This window comes from Dryobates pubescens, chromosome Z (assembly GCF_014839835.1).
Source record: "Dryobates pubescens isolate bDryPub1 chromosome Z, bDryPub1.pri, whole genome shotgun sequence".
In the NCBI taxonomy this organism is placed as follows: Eukaryota; Metazoa; Chordata; class Aves; order Piciformes; family Picidae; genus Dryobates; species Dryobates pubescens.
Window position 1 is genome coordinate 29,364,918 of NC_071657.1, and position 27,953 is coordinate 29,392,870.

Consider the following 27,953-nt stretch of genomic DNA (forward strand, 5'->3'; position numbering starts at 1 on the left):
ATGTTGAAGGGAAGGGAGGGCAGGCCAGTGGCTGCCGTCATGCAGGAGAGCTTCGGCTGCCCCGTTGCCAACCGCTTCTCTCATCTCCTGGACGACGAGTCGGATCCCTTCGACGTCCTTTGCGAGGCCGAGCGCCAGCAGCAGCAACGACAGAAACACAACGAGGCCTCGACGGGTGCAGCTGCTGCCACCAGGAGAGCCGGTCCCGGTGGCAGGGCGGGCAGCGGCAGGAGAGAGCCCCAGAAGGAGCGCAAGCAGCCCGGGAGGTCCGCCGCGCCCGGTACCACGTCGCAGACGGGTGCGCCGGCAGCGCTTCCTCAGCGAGGTGAGGCCGGGGGTAACTGCAGGAGCCGGGAGCGGCACGGGGCGGGTTGTCGGGCCTGCTGGGCGAGCTGCTGGTTTTCCGAAGAGGGGCGAAGGTCCCGGAGGCGTGGTACAGGTGCAGACAGCGTGGGCTCTGCAGCTCGGCGTGGCTCCGCGATTGCCCGGCCGCTTGGCAGTCGTGGTGTCGCCGTAAGGCCACTTACCAGTAGCAGTCAAAGCAGGGCTAAGAAACCCCAGTTTATTGTGTTTCTGTCGATGTGGATGTGTGCCTGAAAGTCACTTGGAGAAAAAAGCGGCAATTGAAGGGTTATTCTGTGTGGCTGTATTTGGGCGCACTCCAGAGGGCTTCCAGCCTACGCGGGAATCTTCGGGAGGGAACCAGGCCTTTGGATTTGTAAATGAAAACTTCGGAAATAATCCTAAGAGGAAAATGCAAGAGCCTTAATGCTTCTGCTGTAGCATCGGTAGTTTCTGTGATGCTTTAGCATCCCTGTTGCATTTCACTGAGTTTTATAGCACTTCAGGTTTTATAACGTGTCCAAGAATCTGTGCTTACTCTGCCTTAATTTGCATAATTATTTGATGCCAAAATCTTTGAACTGACTTGCTCTTTGGGTGAACTTTTAAGCATGGTGTTCAAGAATAGTCTATTTTTTTTTTTTTTTTTTTTTTTTTGTCAGCTGGTAGGTTTTGATGAGAAATGTTTGGGAGGCTAGGGACTCAGTTGGGTTTTGTGTCAGCGTGTCTGGCACTCTTCTTTGCAGCCTGAGGCTTTGCTGGGTTATAGCTTCTTTAATTCAGAGGTGTTTTTCTGAATGTGATGTTATTCCTTACCTGTTACTGAGCTTCAGGTTGCTGGATTTATCTACAGTATCTAGGAGCAGTTTGATGGTTTCCAAATACTAATCATCTCTCCACAGAAAAATGGTTTTAACCTCTTGAGTTGTAAATTCCCGTTCTCCCGCAATGGGCAACGAAGATAACACACTGTCTATTAAGCTATTTCTTCCTGTAGTAAAGGCTTCTGTTAAATTCACAGTAACTGATCCGTATGTTACTATGCCTTAGAAAAAGGTGTGGCTTTCAAATGAGGGAGTTTGCTCCATGTATTCATTGCCAGTGCTACCAATTTTATCACTTAGACTTACAGTCTTACACTATTCTAACAGCAATTTTCTGTTCATGTGGAGAACAGAGTCTTTCAATGCCAAATGTACAAGGTAACGAGCATCTTAGTAGAGGATGATCTACATTGTTTCTGTCTGGACAGTTGTGTGAAACTCATCCCTTCAGATTCCTCTGCAGTTATGTGACTCTCGAGATATTTCTCTGTATGAGCAATTCTCACACTAGTACTGGTGCATTTTTTTTAAAGATGCTTTGCTGTGGTTATCAACAGACGGCAAAAGAGCCTGTTCAGTGAACAACGGTCTCAAGTTTGATGGAAGTTCTTAAACAAGAACTGGTTGTTACCAGTAACCTATCAGAACTGTAGAAGTGTGTAATAAAGCATCTTTTAGCTCCTACCCGTATCTTCAATATACAGGTTCTGAGTGTAATTCTGTGGTAGCACACAGTAACCCTGTGGACTGTCTTTGACCATTTTCAGACACCTTGATATTAAGAAACTCAGTTTCTCATCAGGCACATGCATCTTGTTTTAATTTCCTGCTAACTTAAAATGGAGAAAAGACTACTGGCTTATGTTCCCTTTGTAAAAAGAATCCCTGTCTTGAGAGTTATTTCCTCTGAAAAATTACACACTTCATGCTTTAAAGAAACTGGCTGAAATTTGTGTATACTGTTAGTCTTGGGCTTGTTTGTAAGAGATTTAAAGTGCTGTAAATGTAAGTGCTCAGTGTGCTAAACCAAGGCAGGGTTAAGAGTTAGTGATGTCTCCCTGTTCGTCCTTTGGATACGTTTTGGCAAGCCTGTTCTGAAGGACAGAGATCACACCCTCACTTCGGGCAAACGCATTGATGGTGTAGCTGATAAATAGAAAGCACGTGGCAGCTTGAGGGAAGCTTTTGGAGGACCAAGGGGTGGCTTATTTAGGCCATGCAAATTTGGTTTGGTTATACAAGATTCAAGGAGCAAACTTACAGATCCAAAGTAGAAGATTGAGGGGACTATCAGCTTAATGTTAAGAATGGGCAAGCCCTCAGGAAGCTCAATTTGGCATATAGCTTCTAATGATGGACACATTGCCCCCAATAACAAAATACCCAAAGCCCACCACCACACAATCAAAAAACCCTCCAACAAAATCCACACCCCATCCTAAAAAGAATTTTGTTTTCAGTGTTTGTGTGGCTTGCTTTATTAAGCTTAACTCCCTCTAATTTTGTTTTACTGAACAGGCTTTAAATATCATAAAGAACTATCTAGACCCAGCTGAATCAGATTCTGGTATTACAGTTGAAATGACTAAATTCAGTCTGTGTTGTACTAGTGTTCATAGAATCATCACAGAACAGCCCAGGTTGGAAGGGACCTTGGAGGATTATCCATATCAGCCTTTCCTGGAAAAGGTAGCATGGAAGATACTGTCTAGCACACAATCCATTTGCATCCTGAAAACCTACACTGATGGGGACTCTACCATAAGGTGGTCATACCAGTGAATGATTGTTGTCAGTTTCTTTGTGGTACTGATGTTGAAACCCGTCCTTGTGCAGCTTGTACCTATTGTCCTTTGTCTTCTCCATGTAGCTTGTTTGTGAACAGAGCTTCCATCCCCTTTAAACTGCCTTTCAGGTATTGGAATATGGTGATGTCGCCTCCACTTATCCTTCTTTTCTTCAGGGAGAAGGGTTATAGATCTTTCAGTCCTTCCTCTTAGTGCAGGCTCTCCAGCCCTTTGTCTTCATGGCCTTACTTTGAACTAGATCCAGACTATTTTATCTAATTACTGGGGTGTTTTGCCTGTTTGAGTTACAAAGTTTTGTTAAAAGCTTCATGATTTTTGTTTGATGCTTGTATTTACATTTCTTGAGTGTATTAAGTCTGACCAAAATAGCCCTTACCTGTAGAAAGACTTGAAGGAAGACTAGTCTTTGATCCTGCTATATAGAGTTTTACCACAGTTTAAGAGACTTTTTTTGGTGGTGTTTTGATGTTAGAGTGGAAGGTTTATCCAAAGTTCTGTAAGCCCACATTTCTTTTTCTTCACTGCCTTCTCCAGAGGAGCTTTTGCTTCATTTCTGTAGAAGTTTAATTTGAAACAAACCTCCTAAGTGCACTTTGACAGATAATTCAATGCTTTCAACTTTAGAAACCAAACTATTTATTATGAATTGACAAAACTGTAAGGAGACTACTTATTTAATCTCTAGGGATAATATGGTCTCCTATTTCATAGCTTGCCAAACCCTATGCTTTTGACCTTAATGATGTATTTCGCTGTTTTACTGACAGTGTTAAGATTTTTAGACTGTGTGCTGAAGATTTGTGTAAAGGTTATTTGTAGGTATTAGAGCTCTTATAATTGCACCACTTAATGTTAACTCAGTTCGTTCTTAGCACTGTGGCCAAACTGCATATGCCAGCTCTTTATGCAAAAGGCCCAGTTGCAGAGCTTGCATTCTTTACTGGTCCAGGCAAATTAAATTTGTTGAGCATGCAGTAATAAGCTCTGTTCTGTTGAAATCTCTAAACCTTTGTTGCTAATACTTCTAAAGGGTTTTGTTCTTTTATGTACATTTGATGGCTCATGTAACATGTTGATGCAGTTCCTGAATATGATGTTGGTGGTTTTAGCTATGTTTTAAAGTTAATACAGCAGAGAGTGTTTCTGGGCAATTTTGTACTGTCTTTTTTTAATACTTTATTCCAGTATACTTCTTTCAGCTGTGCAGTTACCAGGACTGTCCTGAGAAAAAGCTGCACCAGGCCATTCTGTAATCAAGTACTGGCACAAGTGAAGATAAAATACTACTCTAGCTCCATGTGCCTGCCTTTTGTGTATTGAAATGCAGTAGCTGAAGCTTTTTGATTGGTTGGTGTTTTGTTTTGTGTTTTGGAATACTGTGGTATTATGTTGCAAGTCATATAATTAGACATGCCTCAGTTAAGTAATTTTGTTAAGTTTGAAATTAAAATCACATGAACACATGCAAAGGGGCAGAAGTAAGATTGTGTAGTTTTAAATTAGCTGTACTCTGAAATACAGCAGTGTAAAGTCCTTGAGAATGTGAACTGTCCTAGTGTTTTCAGTTAAGCAGCTTTATAGCAAAGGAAGATCAGTTTGTCCATGTATTGGTGTTACTGAAATGGTAATGAAGTAGTGTCTTTGCATGCAACCATAATTAACGGCAGAGGCTGCAGAAATATAGCAGTTTATTCACTTTTCCTCACTCCAGACCAACCAGAGCAGTATTTCTGTTTGTTTTGTACTTCATCTTCTCCCATTAAATTATTTCTTGAGGCTCAGATGTTTTCATTTAAAAATGAACTGATGGAAGCAGAGGAAAGAAGGGGCTCTTGGAATAAGTGGAAAGAGATTTGAATTTAGAACCAGTGATTGTGCTGCTGTTAGCTTTGTTTTAACGTCGTCTATAAGGCAGCTGAAACTTATCTGAAAAGAAAAATGTTAAGCTCAGCTTAAAGTCTTGATTTTGTAGGTGTGGGGGAAGTTTATATTGAAATAGCTGTGAGAGGGATAAGGGACTGATATGTATTGGTACAAGGTTATTTAGCCCTGTAGAAGAACAGGTCCAGAGCAGTGACACAAATTACATTGTAACTGAGCTATAAAATGACAGGAGATTCACTGCCAGTAGATGTAGAATAATACATGTGAGACAACATACAGTGAAGTGGTGGGTGAAGTTACAAGCTGTGCTCAAGGTACAGTTTCTAATTCAAACTGTTGTAGTTTAGGAAGGGGAACTTGGAGTCATTGGGTCTGTTAAGAGTACAACAGCAGTTTTTTTCCAATCTCCACCTAGGAGAGAAGCAGTGTTGGGAATTACTGAGGTAGCAGTAACAATGAAAATAGAGAATTAATTGTTATGCTTTTGAAGGACTCACACCTTCCCACATATTGAAGTGTTTACTCCTCTGGTCACCTCGGAGATGTTAAAACTGGAAAAAAGCACACTAAAAAGCACTTCAGGCAGATTTTGTGGGATAAGGAGAGAAAGCTTGTTCTACAGAGATTAATTTATCTGTGGCCCTTAGTGCAGGGTGAACTTGGTATATCAATGTATCTATTCAGACAGCACTCTGGGTAAAGACATGGCAGCGCATCTGTGGATCCTTCCTTTGTAAATCAGTGTTTATAGTCTTTGATTGAGAAAACCTTTAACGGGAGGTTTCCATGTAGAAAGTATTTTTTTCCTTGCCTTTCTAATTCTTTACATGCATACTCTAAGACATACAAGTCTTTCATCTGGCTATTATGGCTGATTCCTAACTGAATTAAAACTACTTTCAGTTTGCTGTCATCTTGTGTCTTCTAGTAGGGCAAAACATGGCGTCATCCCAGGCTACATTTGTGGAAATGGTGTATTAATAAAATTGTCTGGGTTTGAATGTTACCTATTTTGGTGGTATGAATTGGTTTCAGCTTGTGAGAACTCAAAACACTGTGGTGTTGTCAGATTTCTTTTTTTTTTAGGTCAGAGCAAAAGGTTTCAGTGCACTTTGCAGCAGTAACCTCCCTCAGCCTGTGAATTACACACCAGCTGCCTCCCCCCACTTACTGAGCGCCTTACGTAAGGGAATGGGAGAAACAGAAAGATTTCTGCTCTGGCTTGTAGTCACTGATGGCAGCTGCAAATTGGGCTGCTCTGTGGTGTTTCTATGAAGTTAAGGTTTGTTTGCTGCCTGAGAAACTTGTGTTTTTCTGAAAACTAAAAATTCTAGAAAAAGGTTGGAACACATCTCAGGGCCAGTAGCGAGCCCACAAAACCTAGAAAGCTATCTTCCCAAGCAAAAGTCCTGGTTCTTTGAGTACAGACAGGGATGGAGAAACTTGGTTAGAGCTAGCTAAGAGCATTTCAAAGGCAGATAGATTTTGTTGTGTTGTTTTAAATCATCTGTTAAAACAGGTATTCAGTGTTTGGGAAACCAGGCAATACAGGTATTAAAAACAAAATTTCTGCATTCCCAGTTATGAATTCTGTCATACAAGCTTGTTAAACTTTTTAGTTTTTTTAGAAACTCTTCCTATGTAAAGACTGCAGTGTAAGCAAAACTAGTACTGATGATAATGAAGTATTATTGTGGAGAAAGTAGAAACTACCTGACTACATTAGCTCAGTATGATTTAGAGTTTTTACAAAAGCTTACAGAACTGGGCTTTTCTCTTTAGCAGTGTCTAGTCTAGTACTTGGTAACTTTTGTCTTTATATATACTCTTTCTAGTAATAGCTCAGCTGCTGCTTCTGAGTAGAAAGGGAAAAAAGCTGTCATTGAAGCAGTTTAAACATGAGATTTCTTTTCTGATTCCTCAGTTTGGAAAGTAAAGACAACTCAGCCAACAGTCTGGGCTGTTACAGTTACTTCCCAGGGAAGCAGTGATGAGACAGGGAATAGTGGGCAATGTTTTCATACAATCACAGGCTGTTAGGGGTTGTAAGTGACCTCTAGAGATTGAGTCCAGTCCCCCCGCCAAAGCAGGATCACCTAGGACAGGCCACGTAGGAACAGAGAAGGAGACTCCCCAACCTCTCTGGGCAGCCTGTTCCAGTGCTCTGTCACCCTTAGTGTAAGGAAGTTTCTCCTCATCTTGAGGTGGAACCTCCTGTGTTCCAGCTTGTACCCATTGCTCCTTTTCCTATCACTGAGCACCACTGAATAGAGACCATCGCCTTCTGCCTGTCATCACCTCCTCAGGTATTTATAAATACGGATAAGATCTCTTCTGATCCTTCTTTTCAAGACTAAAGAGCCCCATCTTTCTGCTCTCTTCATAGGACAGGTGTTCAGGTCCCCCAGTCATCCTTGTAGCTCTCCTTTGGACTCTCTCCGGTAGATACTCGTTTGCCTTGAACTTGGGAGTCCAAAATTTGACACACTATTCCAGGTGTGGTCTCTGCTGGGCAGAGTAGAGGGACAGAAGTACCTACCTGGACGTGCTGGAGGCAGCTTTCTTAATGCACCCCAGGATGCCACTGGCCCTCTTGGCCACAAGGGCACATTGCTGTCCCAAAGATACCTTGCTGTCTCCCAGGACTCCAAGGTCTTTCTCTGTGGGGCTGCCTTCTAGCAGGAGAACCCCTGTTCTGTACTGGTGCTTGTATTCAGCTGAATACAGTTTGCAACTATAACTGTAAGACTCAGGAAAACCACCTTAAAGAAGGATTGAACTTGGTGACTAGGAAAGAGAAATTTTTAGTTTTCAGCATGATGTTTGTAAGACTTTAAGTGGGTGATTGACAGAACTCCAGAGTTTCTTTGTAATTTTGAATAAAAGCTGCATACTAATCTGAATATTCACACAAACAAACAAAATGGGATGTACTTGGAGAGGTGGCTAATAAGCATTCAAAACACATCCCAAATCTTTGAGTGAATGCTGTTATGACAGTGCTACACAAGATTGATCATGGTTTGTTTTCATGGATGTTTGTGTGTTTTGTTTGGCTTGTTTTGTTGTTGGGTGTTTGTTGTTTTTCCTAAAAGGTAGGTGGCCCTTCAGCTCCTATTTAAAAAAAAAAGAAAACAATCAAAAAATCTGCATTGGGAGAGATGTATGTTAGAGGATTAAAATCAAATAGCTTGTGCTATTGTTACTGCCATGATCCACTTCAATTTACCCTTCTATGCAGACTTGAAAGTTGTGCTGGTGTTTGTACTGACTCATAAGCAAGTCACAAGCTTCTACCCTGAGGATGACTTGGTTTATGGAGGTGTAGTTTCTGCATACTGTTTTAATGCTGTTTTAGTGCTGCATGTGTCAAACCAGTTAATGTTTTCATACAGATAGTAAGTGTCACAAGTAATCGTTCAAGTATTTAAAACCCATCTGCAATAATGACATCCACCTATTAGAATCAGTGAAATACCTTTGCACCAAAATCAGAGCTGACTGCTTTGTCTAGCATAGTGATAGTGACATGTAATACACTGACATATCTGGCAATAAGACTTGTTTTGATGTATTTTTAAGAGGTACTGGGTAACAGAATGAGAGACTATTGTTGAAATTACTTCTACAGCTTCATATTTTGCAATGCTTTACTAATTCTAAAGAGCTCTTTGACTCAAGATGAAATTAAGGTTACTACTAGTACATAGGGGAGGTGGTCTCTGACTGCTGTAGTTATTCCAAGTTATGCTGTTTAGAATGACACAGAATGGTAGAATCAGAATTATTTCACTTGGAAAAGACCCAACACCATAATGGCTATTAGTGCAAGTCCCAGAGTGCTGTATCTACACCATTTTTCAAATTCTCATAGGGATGGTGACTTCATCTCTCTGGCCAGCCTATTCCAATGGCTGATCACTCTTGCAGTAAATAACTGTTTACTAATATCCTATCTAAACCTTTCCTGGTGCAATTTGAGGCCATTTCCTCTTGTCCTATCACTTGATACCAGGGAGAAGAGACTGACCTCCACCTCACTTACAGCCTCTTTTCAGGTAATTGTAGAGATTAGTGAGGTCTCCCCTCAGCTTCCTCTTCTCCAGACGAAACAATTCAAATTCCCTCAGTTGCTCCTCATAAGACTTGTTCTCTAGACCCTTTACCAGCTTTGCCCTTTGGATAAACTTGTAAACTTAAATGTCCTTGTAGTGAGGGATCCTAAACTGAATGCACTATTTGGGATGTGGCCTCACCAGTGCTGGGTACAGGGGCATGATCACTTCTGGTCCTGCTGGTCACACAATTTCTGATACTGGACATAATGCTGATGGTCATCTTGGCCACATGAACATGCTGCTGGCTCATGTTCAGCTGACTGTCAGCTGGCACCTCTGTGTCATTTCCTGTTGGGCAGCTTTCCACCCCCTCTACCCCAAGCCTGTAACATTGCATGGATTTGTTGTGTCTTGAATGCATACAACTGGCCATGACCTATTGATCCAGCCTGTCTGGATCCCTCTGTAGAGCCCTCCTACCCTCAAGTAGATCAACACTCCTGATCAGTTTGGTGTCACCTGCAAGTTTAATGAGGGTGCACTCAATCCCTCCTGTCACAGGTATCACTAAAGATATTAAAGAGAAGTGACCTAAACCCAGGCCTTGGGAAACATGATTTGTTACTGGCCACCAACTGGATTTATGTCCATTTACGACTCCTCTTTGTGTGCAGCCATCCAAGCCATAGAATCACCAAGGCTGGAAGAGACCTCAAAGATCATCAAGTCCAGCCTGTCACCACAGCCCTCGTGACTAAACCACGGCACAACTGCCATGTCAAATCCCCTCTTGAACACCTCCAGGGATGGTGACTCCATCACCACCCTGGGCAGCACATTCCAATGGCGAACGACTCTCTCTGTGAAGAACTTTTCTGCTCACCTCGAGCCTAAACTTCCCCTGGCACAGCTTGAGACTGTGGCCCCTTGTTCTGGTGCTGGTTGCCTGGGAGAAGAGACCAACCCCCTCCTGGCTACCTTCAGGTAGTTGTAGACAGCAAGAAGGTCTCCCCTGAGCCTCCTCTTCTCCAGGCTAAACAACCCCAGCTCCCTCAGCCTCTCCTCATAGGGCTTGTGCTCAAGGCCTCTCACCAGCCTTGTTGCCCTTCTCGGGACACGTTCAAGTGTCAAAATGTCCTTCCTAAACTGAGGGGCCCAGAACTGGACTCAGGACTCAAGGTGTGGCCTAACCAGTGCAGAGTACAGGGGCACAATGACTTCCCTGCTCCTGCTGGCCACACTATTCTTGATGCAGGCCAGGATGCCATTGGCCTTCTTGGCCACCTGGGCACACTGCTGGCTCATGTTTAGGTGGCTGTCAGTCAGCACCCCCAGGTCCCTTTCTGTTTGGGAGCTCTCCAGCCACTCTGACCCCAACCTGTAGCTCTGCATGGGGTTGCTGTGGCCAAAGTGCAGCACCTGGCACTTGGACTTGTTGAATGCCATCCCACTGGACTCTGCCCATCTGTCCAGTTGGTCGAGGTCCCTCTGCAGAGCCCTTCTACCCTCTAACAGATCAACATCTGCTCCCAACTTGGTGTCATCTGCAAATTTGCTGATGACTGACTCAACCCCCTCATCCAGATCATCAATGAAGATATTAAAGAGGATGGGATCCAGCACTGATCCCTGGGGGACACCATTAGTGACTGGCTGCCAGCTGGATGTGGCACCATTCACCACCACTCTCTGGGGCTCAGTCCTCCAGCCAGTTCCTAACCCAGCACAGAGTGCTGCTGTCCAAGCCACGAGCTGACAGCTTGGCCAGGAGTTTGCTGTGGGGGATGGTGTCAAAGGTCTTAGAATCATAGAATCAATAAGGCTGGAAAAGACCTCAGAGGTCATCAAGTCCAACCTGTCACCCAGCACCTCCTGATTAGCTAAACCATGGCTCCAAGTGCCACATCCAAGCCTTTTTTGAACAGCAATCTCGTTGGGTAGGACAGCATGAGAAAGGCAGAGTTAGGCACAGAGGAAAGCAAGAGAAGCTGCAGCAAGGTGAAAGCTATGGAAGGGAGCATGGAATGTAGTCAGGGGGGTTGCTAGGTGGATCACAGAGCAAAGGACACCAAAGGAACAGGGCCCAGTTCCAACCTCTTCCAGCAGCAACCATGAGCCAGCTGGGATTGTCACCATGGACATTTCCCCAGTGCCACTGACAATGCCCAGGAATGCTCAGGAGTCCCTTTCTCCAATCGCCAGCACTTTGTTCTGCCTCTACAGAAGTGACTCTCCCAGAAGGTTCACCCTCAGTCTTGCTGAAGTGCAGGTAGACTACATCCACAGCCTTCCCCACATCCACCAGGTGGATCACCTGATCATAGAAGGAGATCAGGTTGGTGAGGCGGGACCTGCCCTTCCTAAATCCATGCTGGCTGGGCCTGAGCCCTTGGCCATCCTTCAGGTGCGCAGTTATTGCCGCCAAGATAATCTGCTCCATAATTTTCCCTGTGTTGGAGGTCTATACTTACTGATTGTGTTTCTAGCAAACTTAGTGACTTGAAGTGTTTGTCAGTGGTCCTCTCCTCCATAGAGTAATGATAGGAACAGGTGTCCCTCTCCTGATGTTTGGTACCATGAGGTTAAAGTAGAGGTGCAGGCTCAAGATTCTAAATTCAACTCCTCTGAATGTTCTCATGGTCAGAAATCTCTATCTCTCATGGTCCTCTTTCCCCCACCTTCCTAGTTTCTGCAGCCATCTTGTGATTTATCTTCTATGAAGAGTCCCTGCCTTGTCCAGTAGTGCACTACCAAGAATGAGAGAAACAGTTTTTATTGTCCATTTCTGTGAATAAATGTTAGCAAAACTGAGGTTTTTCTTTAGCCTGTCTTTTCTGGAAATATCTGAGCTGTGTCAGCATCTGCAGTATATTGTACCCAAGGAAGTTCTTCAGTACAGAAGGGAAGGTAAGCAGATGTCTTCAAATGAGACAGTATCTGGTAACATTAACTTTAAGTGCTTTTAATAATTTGGTGCACTTGGGATTGGAGAGGGTAAAGCAAAAGACCACAAGATGTAATCAACTCATTTCAGTTAGCAGTCTGGTAACTGAAATTCAGTTTTGATTACACTGCTAGTAATCTATACTTGTGTGTGTGTTTTCTGTAGGCCAGAGGCAAGTACCTAAGTGGGGAGGACAGCAGAGATTCACTAACACAGGAGCAGAGGTAAAACAAGTACCTGAATGGAAACCTGCTTTCAGGAAATACTATGACTATGAAACTGAAAACCAAGAGGTATTCACAATGGAAAGGTATGTATCATATGGGAGAAGAAAGGGTGTCTCATGGAGGGTCTGCACAGGCATGAAAACATAAGTACTTAATGTCTTAAAACAGATCTACTAGCCAGACATGACTTGAAGGCATGGTTGCATTACTAGTGTGTAGATGTATTACGTGTTCATGCCCACCAGAGACCAATTCATGCCTCACAGACCAATTTGCAGTGATTTTGGTTACATGTTAGAAATATAAGGCAAGACTGAAAAGTGTGGATATCTGAAAATGTAACCTTGTCTGCAACATATTTGCTTCTGATCTTGTGTACCAAGCTTTACTGAACATGTGGTACAGGTTCCAAGTTGAATAAATTTAACTGCTTAAACTGAAAATAAATGCTTGTCATACTACTTGGACAGTGAATTCATATCAGTTTTGCTTTCTTTAAGTACTGGAAAATTTCATCTAAACCTTTAAGATATAAGAATGTGACTGTTCTTACTTTGCATCACAATAGAGCATGGCTGTTCTTACATTACATCACAACAGTCAATATTTTACAAGTTCCCTGCCATTTTTAGCAGATGCAGATACATCTAGGATAGAGAGTGGAGCTGTGATAGCCTGACACAGATTGATGAAATTTTGGCAGTTCTATACTATTTTACTTTGGTTTTATTAATTAGCAGCTGAACTTTGTGTTATCTGTAATAATTCACTGAGTCCAATTTATGTCCATTTTTAATGACAGCTGTACTGTGTGCTGTGTAAAGGTGCAAGCTAAAAATTCTACAGGAACTCTCACAGCTGTACAAATTATACTATATACTTTTTTTTCCCTCCTTGTTAATTGTGGGAATAAAAATCTGATGAGGAAATATTCTTTTTAGACCAACTGAAAGATCAGACCACAGAAGGCTCATAAGAGGTCGTGGCAGAGGAAGAGGTGGTGGAATAAACAGAAGTTTCAATGGCTTTAACCAAAGAGAAAACCAGAAATTTAAAAGACAAAGTGGGAATGATACAACGTAAGTGTTACCAGTGCTACTTTTTGGTGTCTAAACAAACAAATCAGCACTGCAGTAGTGTCTCTTAAGTGTTCTGTTGCTTTCTATATCCAAACTGACTGGCAAAAAAGTCTAGTTTGTGATCGTAATGAGAGAAAAGCTCTTAAACTCAGAACCCCCCAGTTTCTCTCTAGAGGAATGAAAGCAGGTGCCAAAAAGGGTGGGGGTGGAACTCACAACTGGGGAACAGTTAAAGATCATGTGAAGTACAGCATGTACTTGTGCGTGCCATAGATCATAACTTTCTGTGGCCCACCTTAGATAATCATAGATCAACAGAAGTTCATCTTTCATGTCCATTTTGAACTTTACATGTGTTACTTTCTATTAATTTCTATGATGAAAGTATATGGTTTTCTGAACTAATTTCTTTAATGCTGGTGAGATTGAGTTGTAGCAAAGATATGGTGATGTTTCTTTAAGGTTGCCAGAATAATTTGGGTGAGTCAAAGTTATCTTTTAATTGAAGTACCTTGTGACTTTTCTCAATAATCAAACATGTGAGACTCTGGTATTTAATGGCATTGCTACGAAATTCTGATTAAAAGACTGAAAAATCTTTCTCAGTTTGTATAGATTGTATTTCAGCTTAACAGTTTAGGAAGAGTTCATTGTGACTCTGAAGGTAATTTAGCTGACTCTAACACCAAAATGTATTTTAAAGTGCACAGGAGAATCAGTAGCAGAATCAATAGCTAAAACTGAGATTTTTACAGTTTAATTCTGTATTTCTCTTACTGGTTTCTGTTCAGATTTGTAAAAAGCTCACTGGAAATGTTGGCTTTTGTCCATTCCTTGCACCTTGTAACATGCTACTCTTTCTAGTAGCGTTTGTTATGTACATCTAGAACTCTTTAACTGAAGGCTTACTAAGGACAGGGAAAAGGCACTACTTTGAACCAACAGAAAACACCTTTGGCCATACATATTTATTTGCAGAATAGTTCAAAGTCTTTATTGTAAAACTTAGATTGTGGATCCAGACAATCTGGATAAAAGGTTGAAATAAATATTACCAACGCTGCCTTGATGGGTAGTAATTTTGTTGCTTGATAATACACTTTCTTCTGAAATGTTGTACTAACTTCTGTCTTTTCTAAAGTATTCCATTCTAGAAGTAAAAGATTGGTTAGGTACTCTGGCTTTTTAGAACAAAAGTACAGCTAGGTTACCATAATTCTGAGCATGTAGCACAAAACTGGCTTTCATAGGATGTCAGGGAACACTGAACTTCATAAAGTACAAGAAACTTAAGATCCTTTATTCTTGCTAGTTATATACTTAGGTTTTAGTTCAGCAGCATCAGAACTTATGATGCAAACACTGGATGTCAATACTTTCTTGTGCTGTGGAATGTGTGGTAAAAGTTACATTAAACTGGAGTTGTTTCAGTAATTCTAAAAGCATGTCTGTGCCTTAATTGTATTCAGTAATGCACTAAAACTAGAATGTATTAGTTTAAAATAAGTATGCCTATGCCTACCAGTGGAATGAAAGGAAGCATGTTACTTCTGTCATTTGACAGTGAACTAGTCACTGTTACTGAAACTATGAACTTGGAATATGAATCTTACCTTTTTTTTTATAGTTGAAGAGAAACAAGGCAACCCTAAAAATCACTGATGTACTGGTGTTAGCACTCACGACGAAATATTTCATTTTCCTGCATGCTTTTTCACATTTTTGATTAAAAGTACATAGAAGTCAGATTTTTCCTAATACTTCTAATTTTGCTAGTCACTTTGTAGATGTACTTTCTCCTTATGATCCTAAAGTTTTTGTTCTCTGTAGTTTCCCCTGCTAGGGAATTCTGTAGAAATGTAAAATACTGACCTGTCAGGTTTCCCCCTTCCCTCCCCACTCAATGTGACTCATGAAGACTTTTTGTTTGTTTGTTTTACTGTTTTAGTGGGATGGAACAGACTGCTCCTGTGGAAGAGCCTGCAGAAACAGCTGAGCAGCCAGGGGCATCTGAAGGAGAGCCTCTGAACAAGTACAGTCTGACTAAAATATTTTCTTTCTAAATACAAAGAAAACAATTGACAATTACTGATATTCCTGTGTTGTGAAGCACACTTGAAATGTGAACTGTGAAGTTCTGCTTGTGCACACATTGGAAAAATAGAAAAGCTTTGTCTATAATTGAGTTGAGAAAATGCATGCTTAATTCTGACTAAAGCTTAGTTTTACACAGTGATGCTTACATTCATAAGATCTGGTGGTAATTGAAGGAGGAGCTGTTAAGCTTTTTAATTTGGATAACTTGTCAAAACTACCCTGCTTTTAAAAATTTTCTGTGAAAGATTTTCAGGCTGCCTATGCAATTGTACAAGTAGTTAAAATAGATGAATATAAATTGTCTGTGTTTGTCCGTCACCTACACCATGCAGTTGTCACTTATCCTTGAGGGCCTCTGTAGAATTTTAAAAGCTTTCTGGAAATTGTCTTTCAGTGACCTGTAGAAGTAGGGAAGTAGAGAGAGGAATCTGCCTCTTGTCTTCTGGTTTTCATTCTGTTCAACATCCAGTGAGAATTTACTTCACAGTGAGTAAGCACTGCCTTAAGTAGCTGGACAATGTTGTCAAGTAAGAGACTTTAAAGAATAATCAAATAGGAGATACTCACCATATGTTAGGGCCTGAACAGGGTCAGTGCAATATGTCAGCTTTCTCATCTGTTCTATGAAACCTATTTTTACTTGATACAGCTCCAGTTATAGTGGACTTAGTTCATTTCTTAGGTGTAAAGACTACTAAACTTGTCTTTTAATGTTCAGGTTGTATAAGGAGTTCATACAGCTTTGATTCTTTTTTGTGAAAAGCTAATGTAAAAGTATAGCTGGGGTTGTACATTAATGGGAAAATCTGTTTTTGAAATTGAATTACTATGAATGGATTTCTGGAAAACTTTATAGACTAACTTAAATCAGATGGGTAGAATAGATAAACTGTCAAAATTTCACTTTATTTGCTAAATGTCAGAAGAGTTGTTTAGCTCTTTTCAGCAACTACTTGTACCTTTGTTTCAGGCTTTTTTTATTTGCATCTATTGCAGTTCAAGCTCTTTGTAGATGTGTCCTCACATCAGTTCCTTGTAGAGTGTAAGACATGAGAAGTATGTGTAGTGGAAAAGGCATCTGACAGTCTGCCAGCTGTCTTTAAAGCATTACCCTTTCTCAGAGATTACAAGGTATTTGGTCAGACTGTGAGCCTCTTTGGAGATTTTACACCTCTTCATGTTTTTCAAAAAGGTTTTGGTGAGGAATACTTGACTGATGTCTATAAGATTTAAAAATGCAGGTAACATACTAGTACAAAATTCTGCATTGTGTACTCTTTTCAGTGCTGTAAATATTGTTATGAAGACTCACAAATTATACAAGTAATGAAGTACGTATACATACACCATTACACTTACCTTTGGGGGTAGTGTCATCTTGGTGGCTCAGTTTTAAGTAGGACACAGTGTGTGAATATTGCCTAGGTAATTGGGCATGGTTGTATGGCGTACATCTTAACAAGGTGCAAGGTTGGTTTTTTTTCCTAATATTTAAAAGGAAAAGCTAGTGAGGCTGTTTTAAGATCTTGTGTAATTAGACCGCCTCTGCTCTTCAGAGCTGCTGTTTTCTGGCAGGTAACACATGCCAGTAAATTATTCTAGCTAGGTTGGATGATCTTTGAGGTCTCTTCTAGGTTGGACTGGATGATCTGGAGGTCTCTTCCAACCTGGTTGATTCTATGATTCTACTTGATACTTTCACTACAGCCTCAATATTGAGGGTGCTGAGATATGTTTGCTTAAGGTACTGCTTGGTTTGTTCTTACTGACTCTTAAAAGCAGGGACTCCAAGGAGTCGGTTTGTTTCTGCTTTATTGCAATTGTGTGCTTGTAGTGAAGAAGAGATGGAAAATTAAGGTTTATTTCTTACTTTATTCTCTCTTTTGTTACAACTCTTTAAAATGAAAAAATGTATTCCTGGAAATGAGGAATAACCTGCAGAAGTACTGTAGAGCTTTCCAGTGTGGTACTGGCTAATTTCAGTACAACTCTGGAAAGACTTTCATGAGCTAGTGTAGCTTCTGGGGCTTCTGTGTAACCACAGGAGTAAGTCAAGTTATTTCTTTACATATATTCCAGTTTCCACAACTGTATCAATATCTGCCTCTGTAGCATCCCATGCTGCATGCTAGTAGTTGGGTTTTTTGTTGCAAGTAGTTAAGAACAAAATATCCATTTATATGGCAGCATTGGCTTTCTCAACAGCTACTTGCTGTTGAACTTGGTAATTCAGAAGAATGAATTTTTCTTTCCTCAATACGACACATCGCCTTATCAATTCCTGTCAAAGGTATTTGCAGTTAGTATTTACTGTGGGGCTTCCATTTCTTCACACAGGACTTTATTCCTTTTTGGTGGAGCTGTGTATTCTGGTCATTTAACAGGAAGCTTCAAAATTTGTCTTCAGGTTTGCTGAGCTGTCTTGCTCAGCAAACCTTCTCTCTTCCGTTTGTTCAGTTTTGTTTGTTTGTTGGTTGTTTTGGGTTTGGTTTTGTTATTTTTTGACAGTGACATGAAGCTATCTATAGGCTAGGCCAAATTACCGATTTCTTGATAAAAGCTGAATAAAAATTTCATTTGTGCAACTGCATAATACAAACATTGATCTGAAGAAGACCCACTATCATTATTTTTAATTATATGAAAGGAATCAGCCAAGCAGCAGAGCGGGGTGGCTTTCTTTTCTGTTAACAGTTTTTTTTTTTTAGTATATTAATGTGCTCACATAGAGTGGTTCTCTGCAAGAAAGGTGTGCACAGTAATTGAGGAGTAGCTAGAGGGTAGTGGTCATTCATTCAAAACAGTGGAACAATAGGAACCACTGCTGAAGGCTCCCATTTGGCATTTCAGTGAATTCAGTTTGTTCATGTCCAGAGCTGTGCCTAGGTGTCTGGCAATATTTTGTTAAGCATGATTGCTGGTGTGCCAAGTAGCTTATTAACTTGATGAATGAAAACGCACACCAAGCACTTACTAAAAATGTGTAAGGTTGGATGGCAGAAAGTAATGCACAAAGTACACTTCCATACAAACTTTGTGCACAAAATAACCTGCTATAATTGAGTTTGTCGAGAAAGTGATATATAGGTTCCTGTTGCTGTGTTCCACTAATGGGAGGTGTTTCCCCTTGGGAGTCTCAGCATCCTAATCCAAATTTGTGCTGCTAATAACCTAGCAGTTGAAACTTCTTGGGAGTAAAGATCAAACTGTATTTTGCAGTTGAGAAAACCAAATGTTTGCAGTATAAATTGACTAGTATTTCCATTAGAACAGGCAAATGGTTGCTTTTGATAGATGTGTACCTTTCAAAGCAATACCTGTGATTGCTTTTTTTGAGAGATCAAGTTGCTGTGTAGTGAAATGCCCATGTGTTGTCATATCACAGAAATTCATATCTGATCACACTGAGTCTGAGGCATGACCAAGCATACCTGTGCTGCTTCTCATACCCTTGTAGCTGATTTTAATATCCTCCACCCAGAGATTTTAGTGTCTACTGATGATCTTTCTATACTTCAAAAATTTGAAAATAGCAGCTACAATAATTTGAAAATAGCATCTACTGTTTGTTTTGGTTTTTTCCCTTCAGAGTGTTTTGCCTTAACATAAGGATATGATATCAGATGACACCAATCTGAGGGCCAGTATTATCTGTTAGAGGGTAGGAGAGCTCTGCAGAAGGACCTTGACAGGCTGGACAGTTGGACAGAGTCTAATGGCATGAGATTTAACACATCCAAATGCTGGGTTCTACACACTGGCCACAACAACCCCATGCAGTGCTATAGGCTGGAGTCAGAGTGGCTAGAGAGTGGCCAGGCAGAAAGGGACCTGAGGATACCAGTTAATAGGAGGCTGAACATGAGCCAGCAGCATGCCCAGGTGGCCAAAAAGGCCAATGACATCCTGGCCTGGATCAGGAATAGTGTGGCCAGCAGGAGCAGGGAAGTCATTGTGCCCCTGTACTCTGCACTGGTTAGGCCACACCTTGAGTCCTGTGTCCAGTTCTGGGCCCCTCAGTTTAGGAAGATGTTGACTTGCTGGAATGAGTCCAGAGAAGGGCAACAAAGCAGTGAAGGGTTTGGAGCACAAGCCCTATGAGGAGAGGCTGAGGGAACTGGTGTTGCTTAGCCTGGAGCAGAGGTATCTCAGAGGAGACCTTCTTGCTGTCTACAACTACCTGAAGGGAGGTTGTAGCCAGGTGGGGGTTGGTCTCTTCTCCCAGGCAACCAGCACCAGAGCCAAGAGGACGCAGTCTCAAGCTACACCAGGGGAGGTTTAGGCTGGATGTTAGGAAGAAGGTCTTCATAGAAAGAGTGATTGGCTGTTGGAATGGGCTGCCCAGGGAGGTGGTAGAGTCACCATCACTGGAGGCATTTAGGAGGAGAGTGGATGAGGCACTTGGTTGATTAGATGATGTTGGGTGATAGGTTGGACTTGATGATCTCGAAGAACTTTTCCAACCTGGTCTGGTCTATTCTATTCTATGCAAAATTTTCTTGCCCTTTTTAGCATTGTGTATGTTGTCTTTCTTTAAAGACTTCTCATTCAGAGTACCTATTTTAGATGTCATATTCTGGACTTTCTACCTGTTCCCATATAGAAGGCATTACGGAGTTGAGCTTTGTTTCACTGCACCAGCAGTAGCATCTGTTGAAGCAAGTGTTGATGTGTCTCCTTATAGTAGGCTGTTGCAGAAGGGGCAAATGCTGTTTGTTTAATGTTCAGCTTGCTTGGCTTGCGTGCCATACACTTGCATGGTTTGGAGGGTTGGCGTTGCTCCTTCAGAGCTTCTGCCTTGCTAGTGGTTCTTTCTGTGTTTGGTTTGCTGAAACTTTTGCCTGAGAGAATGTATATCTGCTTGTCACTGGGACTTCCTGATAGTGATGGTTTTGTTTGTTTTCAGCATCTCATGCTGCTTTTGTGTCCTTCCACTTCTTTTGCAAGCTTTGTGCCATAGAAAATGTGGTAGGTGTATTATGTATTGCACTGTAGGTAAGAGCACAGAGCTGGCCTTAAAACTCCAAATGCTTGTTTCTCTTTTCAAATTGAAAGGCTGGCAGCTACTTTACAAATACTTCTCACCAGTTTTGTATCTTGTTAGAGCTTGCCAGGGACTTAAACATTGCTCTCCGTAGTGTGTTGAAAATCTAATGGGAGAGGAGACTTCCTAAACCTGAATTATGCTGGTTACTAATACTGTTCTGAGGTAGTTGCTTAGGAAGAAATTAAAACAATTTAATAAACTTTTTTATTAGTTTATCTTCTCTTTTTAGTTCCTTTATGTTCTTGCAAATAGTCTTTGTTTTTCAAACATATATTTCTAAAAGTGAAGCTTCAGGTAATTCATCAAGGTTGGACTCAATGATCCTCGAGGTCTCTTCCAACCTTAGTGATACTGTGATCAAAACCTATCTGGCTTCTTACTCTTGAGAGTGACAAATTGGAATGTTTGAGATGCAGCTGGTTCTTAATACTCTTACACATTGGAACAGTATCTGGTGTTTTTCCAGAAGTAGCTGCATCTTTCAGAGGATCATAGAATTATTTTGGTTGGAAGAGAGCTTTAAGATTGAGTGCAACCATTACTTAACTCAGTGTTGCAAACTTTGTTTTTTGTGGAAGAATAGTAATATTATTTATTCACACACAAAAAAGGACTGGAGCAGTGTAGGAGAAGGGCTGGTTTTGGATCACTTTGGAAGGCTGTGTTTAGTTTTTGACTCAGAAAAGAATGTAAACATTTTGTGACTGAGGAGAGAAATTGGGCAGAATTTGACTGGATGTGTTAAAATACTGTTGTTATTTTAGCCTATTGTATGCCTTAATTACACGCATGCCAGCAGAAAATAACCTATTAAGATGTAACACATGTGCCTTCTGATAGACTGTATAGCTTTGCTGTGCAATGTAATGAACGTCTTCACCTGCTTGCATCTTGTCCTAGAAGCTGTGCTCAGGGTGGTCGAACACACACCTGTAGGACAACAAATGCTGATCCACAACAATGCTATATTACGACAGAGCAGCATGAATTCTCATGCTGCAGCTCAAGGAGCTAAAAAACCCCAACTCTTCTACAGATTATTTACTTTGTCCTTTTTACCTGTTTGGAGTTTGGGAGGAGATGCTGTGTGAGTTTGAATGGAGAAATTATTTTATGCAATTATTTTCATTAACATTGAACTTCATACTAGTCATACAGAAATCAAATCTCCCATGCTCTGAGCATGGTACTGTGCTGTATCTTATATTAAAAACTACCTGATGGCACTGTGCCCCCCCCCCCACCAGTATCCTTTTTACTGATCTCAGCTGTTAATTCTTTTCTTTATAGTCCTTCCAATATAGTTTCAGGTCATCTTAATCAATACAGAACTACAAGCTGCTTACTGGCCTCACTTTTTCTGGTTGATAAGAGCTGGCATTTTTGAAATAACAGGTCATGAAGGCACGTTAGATGTTAAGAGGCATATAGTATAGGGCTTGCCTCTTTTTTTTTTGTATGCAAAGTGCACTTAGGACTGTGTTCATCCTAGGACTAGAAGGAGGGGTGCTTCAGGAAAATACTGTATAGTTTTGACTGGCAAGAAATAGAATGGTTCTCTGCAAGGTCAAGCATGAAGAGGGAGCAGGCTTGACTATTTCTAATGTATAGAATACTGCCAAGAAATGTGTGTGTTCTGATGGAGTCCTTGTACAAAATGCACAGTTCACTGACTGCCATATGACTGCTTTTTTGTATTGTAAAGCAAATTTCCTACTTGAATCTAATAAAATGTGTATTTACATTGGAAAAATCATCAGCATTTCGTAGAAGACAACTTGGATGTGCCAATGAGTAAGGGAAAGCTTATACATAGTTCTCCTACCAGAATGGACCTTAGGCAAGGGTTTTCTAGAAAAAACACCTAGAGAAATACTTAACCAACTTTGCTGTTGCAACAAATGACATTTTAGTGTGGGAGAAGGTTTCTAAAGCATCTGGAAGTAGTCAGTGCAGCTTTTTATGCAGTCTATGGTATTTGATTTTTTTTCTGTAGCAAACAGTCATGGTGATTGAGTGAGCAGTGCTCACTCCATGTGATACAGCTTAGTAGGGAGTAGCTTTCTGCAAATATGATTGTACAGCTGTATTGTATTCTAATAGCTATTGGTCCTAGGCAAGTCAGTCTTGGTCAGCATCAGAAAAGTGGCAGAAGGGGGAGTGATTGCCCATTGGAATGGGCTACCCAAGGAGGTGGTGGAGTCACCATCACTGGAGGTGTTCAGGATGAGACTTGATAGGGTGCTTGGTTGTATGGTTTAGTTGATTAGGTGGCATTGGATGATAGGTTGGATGCAATGATCTTGAAGGTCTCTTCCAGCCTGGTCTGGTCTGTTCTGTTCTATGGGTAGTCATGCAGTGATGAGTGGAGAAGAATCTTTAGTTTTGTCTTTTATATCTGGTCTTACAAATACAGACAAAGCCTTGGACTTTGTTCTTTAGCATTGAAAAATTTGTAAGACACAATCCAACATACTTTATATTTTTTCCTTGAAAATATTGTCATTATTGTACTTTGTGACAAAGTAAAACTGGACTAGGATTAATCTGGTTTTGTCAGGCAATAAATAGTGCCTCTTTATGTATGTCTGACAAAAATCAAAGCAGTATCTTGTGAAATTAACAAAGGAAATGTTAATTACCTATAAGATCCCATAGTGCGATCATCATGTCTTTTTGCTGACTGAAAGTGGCACTGAAATGTGACTCTGTCATGTTGTCAGCTTGCAGTATGAGGCAATAAAACCATGCAGTTGGGGGTGTTTTAAATGTGCTTAGATTTTTATTTATTTTTTTCCCCATGGCTGTATTTGCTAGGAGCAGATCCCTTATTAAACACTAGGATTAAGAATATGCCAGATCGAAAGACAAACTGATTTGTCTAGCGTCTGAAGTGCTTGAACTGGTTAAACATTAAACTTGCCACAGGAGGCTGGAGACATCATTTGTTCATATGACTAATCTCAAATAGGTCATAAGTATATTTTCCAACTGACTCCTCATAGTAACTAGACTAGTGAATTTTACATTAATATAAGTGAAACTGAGGCTAGTAATTTGGTGAGGAATATTCCAAACATTTTGTTTAGTATCCTTACATTAGAGATTAGTGTTGTTCATCCTGGCATGTTATAAGCTAATGGTTTTTACTTTACAACTATAAACCTTTAGAGTTGCTGAAGGAGAGCCAGTGGAAGAAGTAGTTCAAGAAATGACCTTAGATGAGTGGAAAAATCTTCAGCAACAGAATCGACCAAAGGCTGAATTCAACATCCGGAAGCCAGAATCCACTGTTCCTTCCAAAGCAGTGGTGATTCACAAGTCAAAATATAGACCTGATGTAAGCATTGCCTCAGGAATTCTGTAAACTCTTCTTTATGCCCAGGGTCAGGAAAATCTCTTTTCTTTTTCTACTAGTTTTAGTATCATCTGAGGAGATGGATAATCAGTATCTAAATTCTGTTACTGTAATGACATATGTGCCCCAAAACTTGCTTTAAACTGAGTCTGTTCATTTTCTTCTCTCAGATCACCACCCCTGTTTTGTACGCGAATGCATAGCACATCAAGTTCTACCTTGTGTCTCATTTTTAGCAATATAAAACCTGTGCCCTTGCTGCTGCCACCTATATCTGGTAATGCTGCTAGAAAAACTTGGTATATTAAAACATTTCTTATTCTAACTTTTAATCCTGTTTAGCTTACTTTTCAGTATGCACTTGCAAGTATATATTAAAGTCAGCATCCAGACTAGCATATGCCAAAACCTAAGTGTCCTCTTTCTCATCTGTGCTGGAACTGTGCACTCGGAATTTTATTTTACTTTATTTCCTGAGTTTTAGGATTCTTCTTAGAAGTAAATCTGGAGAATTTGTTCTGTAGTAATGGGGAATTTTCCTGCTCTTTCCCTAACTTACATTCCACTATATTACTGGGATTGATATTTCAAGGAGGACTTCTATTTTGTTGGTATGACTGGGGAAAAAGGGGGGACTTCTGTTATGGAACCTTGCTTTCTTACATTTCAGATTTTGGCAGTCACAGGAGTATGTGCATATACTCATATTCTAGCTTAATGGAATTTTGATCCTTAAAGTCTGCATGCACATATGAATACATACACTTTAGCTATAATGTTAAAATCAACTTGCCGCGTTTTAAGCCTTATTCACTTTAGGTCATTGAGCACTTCCGGGGCAGACGCTAATTAATACTGAAGTGGCCTGCATCCTTTTTCGCATCGCTTTTGGTGGCCACAGTTGCTGTTATCCTCTCTTCCTTTGCGGGGAGACACCATAGTAGATGGGGACTATCTTTCATAAGCTCTGAAGAGTGTGCAAGTGTGTGAAGAGTGCATGCAAGTTTCTGTTCTTTCTGCCCTTAAAGTTTCTTGACTGGCAGTATCAAGGGACCTTATCAAAGTCAACATAAAATAGCATGTTCAGGTAACTGTGACATGAGCATGTCAAATCCCTGTATTAGACACTGAACGAAGTAAGTGATCTGCTACTGTTTGGGATGAGTTTATATATGTTATTAATATGGTGCACACTAAAATTATGATGGGAAATAGTCTTATGTCTGCTAACTACTAGGAATACATGGGGTTAAAACAACAGTCATCTCATAGATGCAGACAAAGAAATCAACTAATAGATCAGCTAGTAGCCAAGTACTGTGCTTTCCTATGGCCTTTTAACCATTGCTTGAAGATAACTGTGGGAGTTAGTAGCTGAAGTCTGATTATCTAGTCCCTTAGAAAACCTTGTAGATGGTATTTCTGAAAAATTTCTTCCATGTTAGACCTAGCACAAAACATTGTTGCTAGGGTTCTCTGAGTGAACAGAGAACATGTCCCAGGCATATGGGACACTGCAATTGCCTCACATCTGTTAAAACTGCAAATGAAGTGCTATGTCTTATATCTTACGTTTCAGATACCATCTTGATTTATCTGCTTCTTGCTCTATAATACAAATGAGCATGTGTATATGTATCAGGGAGGGGAGAAAGTTGTATGTGGAAGCTATAGGCTTTAACCACGTCATCTCTTTAGTTGCAGAAAGAGGACTTTGAAGATGATTCTCATGTCTTTCGAAGATCAGTGAATGACATAACATTTCAGCTGGATATTAATTTTGGGAATCTTCCTCGCCCTGGTCAAGGATCAAGAGGACGAGGTGGCCGTGGTCATGGCAGAGGAACTGAGGAGGCAGGACCTCAACCAAAAGTAACTATTTTTTTTCATGTGTTTTGTTGCTTTTTTCACTTGAGTATTTTTTTTGGTGGCTGGTCTGTGTGTGTCCTGCCCCATTTTGTGTGGATTTTCATAGTGACAGGCTTGTTTCTAATACTTGCCTCTTAATATGTTGGCATCATGGAAGTGAAGTGATGCATTTATTTAGTTACTTAAATACGAATTTTTAAAGGCTTTTCAGAAAAACACAGCATAGAGTTTAAAAGTACAAAGCAGCATGTGCAGTAGAATTAGAAGGTAAAAAATATAATGATGCTTCTGAAAACAGCATTTCTGGATGAGATTGCTTTGCTTTTTAATTCGCTTCAGTGCTGCAGAACTTGTGATCTTCTGGTTATCGGGCAGTAGATCAGCATTATGAATACACTGACACTGAAGAAATTCTAGTAGTTGTGACTTCTGAGAAATGCTTAGCATTTCTGTGACAGTGGTAGATAAAAAGCACTTGGATGAACCCTTTTCAGAGTAAAACCACATATGTGTATATATATAAATAAATATATGTCAGATGCTTTTGACATGCATTCATTTTTATAAAGCTTCCTTTATTACTTTATAGATGCAGCCTGTTGCTCCAAATCCTGATGATCCTGAGGATTTTCCTGCTTTATCTTGAAGAACCATCATTAATGGTGGTATCTCGAAGTTGCTTTGGTGTAGCTGTGCATAGACCAGTTTTGATGCTGTTGTGGATAAAGAAAGTCTTACTTCTACTGGGGAAGATGTTTGGGTGTTGGGTTTTATGCTGGTGTGGATAATGAAAGTATTTCTCCTGGAGAAGCTGTTTGGGTGTTTATGGAAAGACTGCAGCCCTCTAACAGAGTTGTGTTCTGGAGGTACCAGTGGATGGGGATCCTGTCATAGGTTCCATTGTCTGCCTCCACTTGTGAAAACTCCTGTGAAGTATTACCGTACTTTACTACAAGGCTTAAAATTTAAGGTCAGTGTTTTAAAAAAAAAATTATATATAAAGGTTCTATGAAGTTCTCCATGACACCATGGTGAAATGTAATCTGTACGACATGGACTGCAATTAGAACTTTATTTTCACTGTTCAAAGGGAAAATAGCTTTCAAATGCAGTGTCTTTCACACACTCAGCAGCTGTAGTCCTTCAGAGTTTCATGAATAAAGGAAAGTGCTTGTTGGGTTTGAGGTATTTTCATAAGTCGAAGTAATGGTGTGTGAAGTTTTTTCTATCTGGAAGTTACAAAGAAACCCAACCCAAAAAGAAACCAAAACCAACCAATTCCCCCTCCCCCCTCCCCAGAACCCTAAAACACCAAACCCAAAGACCCCAAAACACTAAAAAGCAGGCTTTACTCACCCAGAACAGTGAACATCTCTGTGAACAGAAGTGATTTTCACAATTAAGGCAACATGCATGCTTTTAATTGATAGCTAACTGTAAGCCTTGATTCAATAACAAGGTACAACCTGCAACTACTTTTGAAGGTGAAGACAAGTAAGGATTTTGAGCTACAGACAGAGCTAAACTGTTAAGGAAGTGTTTAATTTTAATAGGAGCAACTGCCAACTAAAATGTTTTATGCCTTACTGATACAAGTGCGTGGCATTGGGGATTAGATTGCATGTACTTTCCTTGCATTTTTGCCACACTTCCCTACTTGAGCCAGATACCCTAACTTGTTCCCTGTGAAAGAGGACACTCAAAGCTATTTTCAAGGATCTGAGAGAAACAAGGAAATGGTGCCAGAATATATGAGAGTGAGAAATGAGAGAACCAACCACAGTGGACATTTTGGAAGTAGCTGTCAGCCTCAAAGGAATCTTCAAATGCATGGTCAACTTGAACTCATTCTTTCAATTTGCTGGGAAAGTGGATGAATATAAACTGTTGGATTTTTTGGTGTTTTTTTTACTTACTGGTCTTTGCCTCACTTGAAGTTGTATCAATGCTAAGCAGGTTTTCTTGAGAGCAAATAGTGAATGAGACTTGAGAAAAAGATGGTGTTCTTTGGAGTAAGCTCTAAGAGTATTCAGAAACATTAAACTCTTACCTCAGTGGTGAGACTTTACACAAATAGGATATAATCACCCCAGAAAGACTAGTGACTGTTCTGCGTGCTCCTTACAGATACTCTGCAAAGTAGTGCTGCCCAAAGGACTTTTCAGATGTGGTTAAATTCCTTGTATGACAATTTGCTGTAACAGGAGATTTCAGATAGTATGAAGAGCTTGTTTTAATGGCACAGAGATAGTCTGACAACTTCCAGTAGAAACAAATGTGCAAAAGTAAATGAAGTGTTGGTGTTAGAGGAATTTATGCTGCTTCTTTTGGAGTGGATGAAATAGTATGACTAACTCTTCCACTTTGGAACAAGCTACTACTTGACATCTCTGCAGCTTAAGATGTAACTGTTGCT

At 40.5% G+C, this 27,953-nt stretch overlaps 1 protein-coding gene across 1 annotated transcript; it reads left to right on the forward strand.

Annotated features, from left to right (window-relative positions):
* HABP4 (hyaluronan binding protein 4) lies at positions 1-26,368 on the forward strand. The gene is made up of 9 exons (XM_054178586.1): positions 1-337; positions 2,358-2,366; positions 12,077-12,170; positions 13,029-13,166; positions 13,340-13,411; positions 15,115-15,198; positions 23,482-23,650; positions 25,367-25,558; positions 26,127-26,368. The coding sequence occupies exons 1-9, from the start codon at positions 1-3 to the stop codon at positions 26,181-26,183; spliced, it is 1,152 nt and encodes a 383-aa protein (XP_054034561.1). The 3' UTR covers positions 26,184-26,368.
* Positions 26,369-27,953: the final 1,585 nt, after the last annotated feature.

Bases quoted from the DNA above. Each gene is read 5' to 3' on its own strand.
- HABP4 (XM_054178586.1), top strand. From the start codon at position 1: ATGTTGAAGGGAAGGGAGGGCAGGCCAGTGGCTGCCGTCATGCAGGAG. The intron at 13,412-15,114 runs GTACAGCATGTA...TTACTGTTTTAG, and splicing joins ACAGTTAAAGATCATGTGAA to TGGGATGGAACAGACTGCTC. The intron at 25,559-26,126 runs GTGTTTTGTTGC...ATTACTTTATAG, and splicing joins AAGTAACTATTTTTTTTCAT to ATGCAGCCTGTTGCTCCAAA.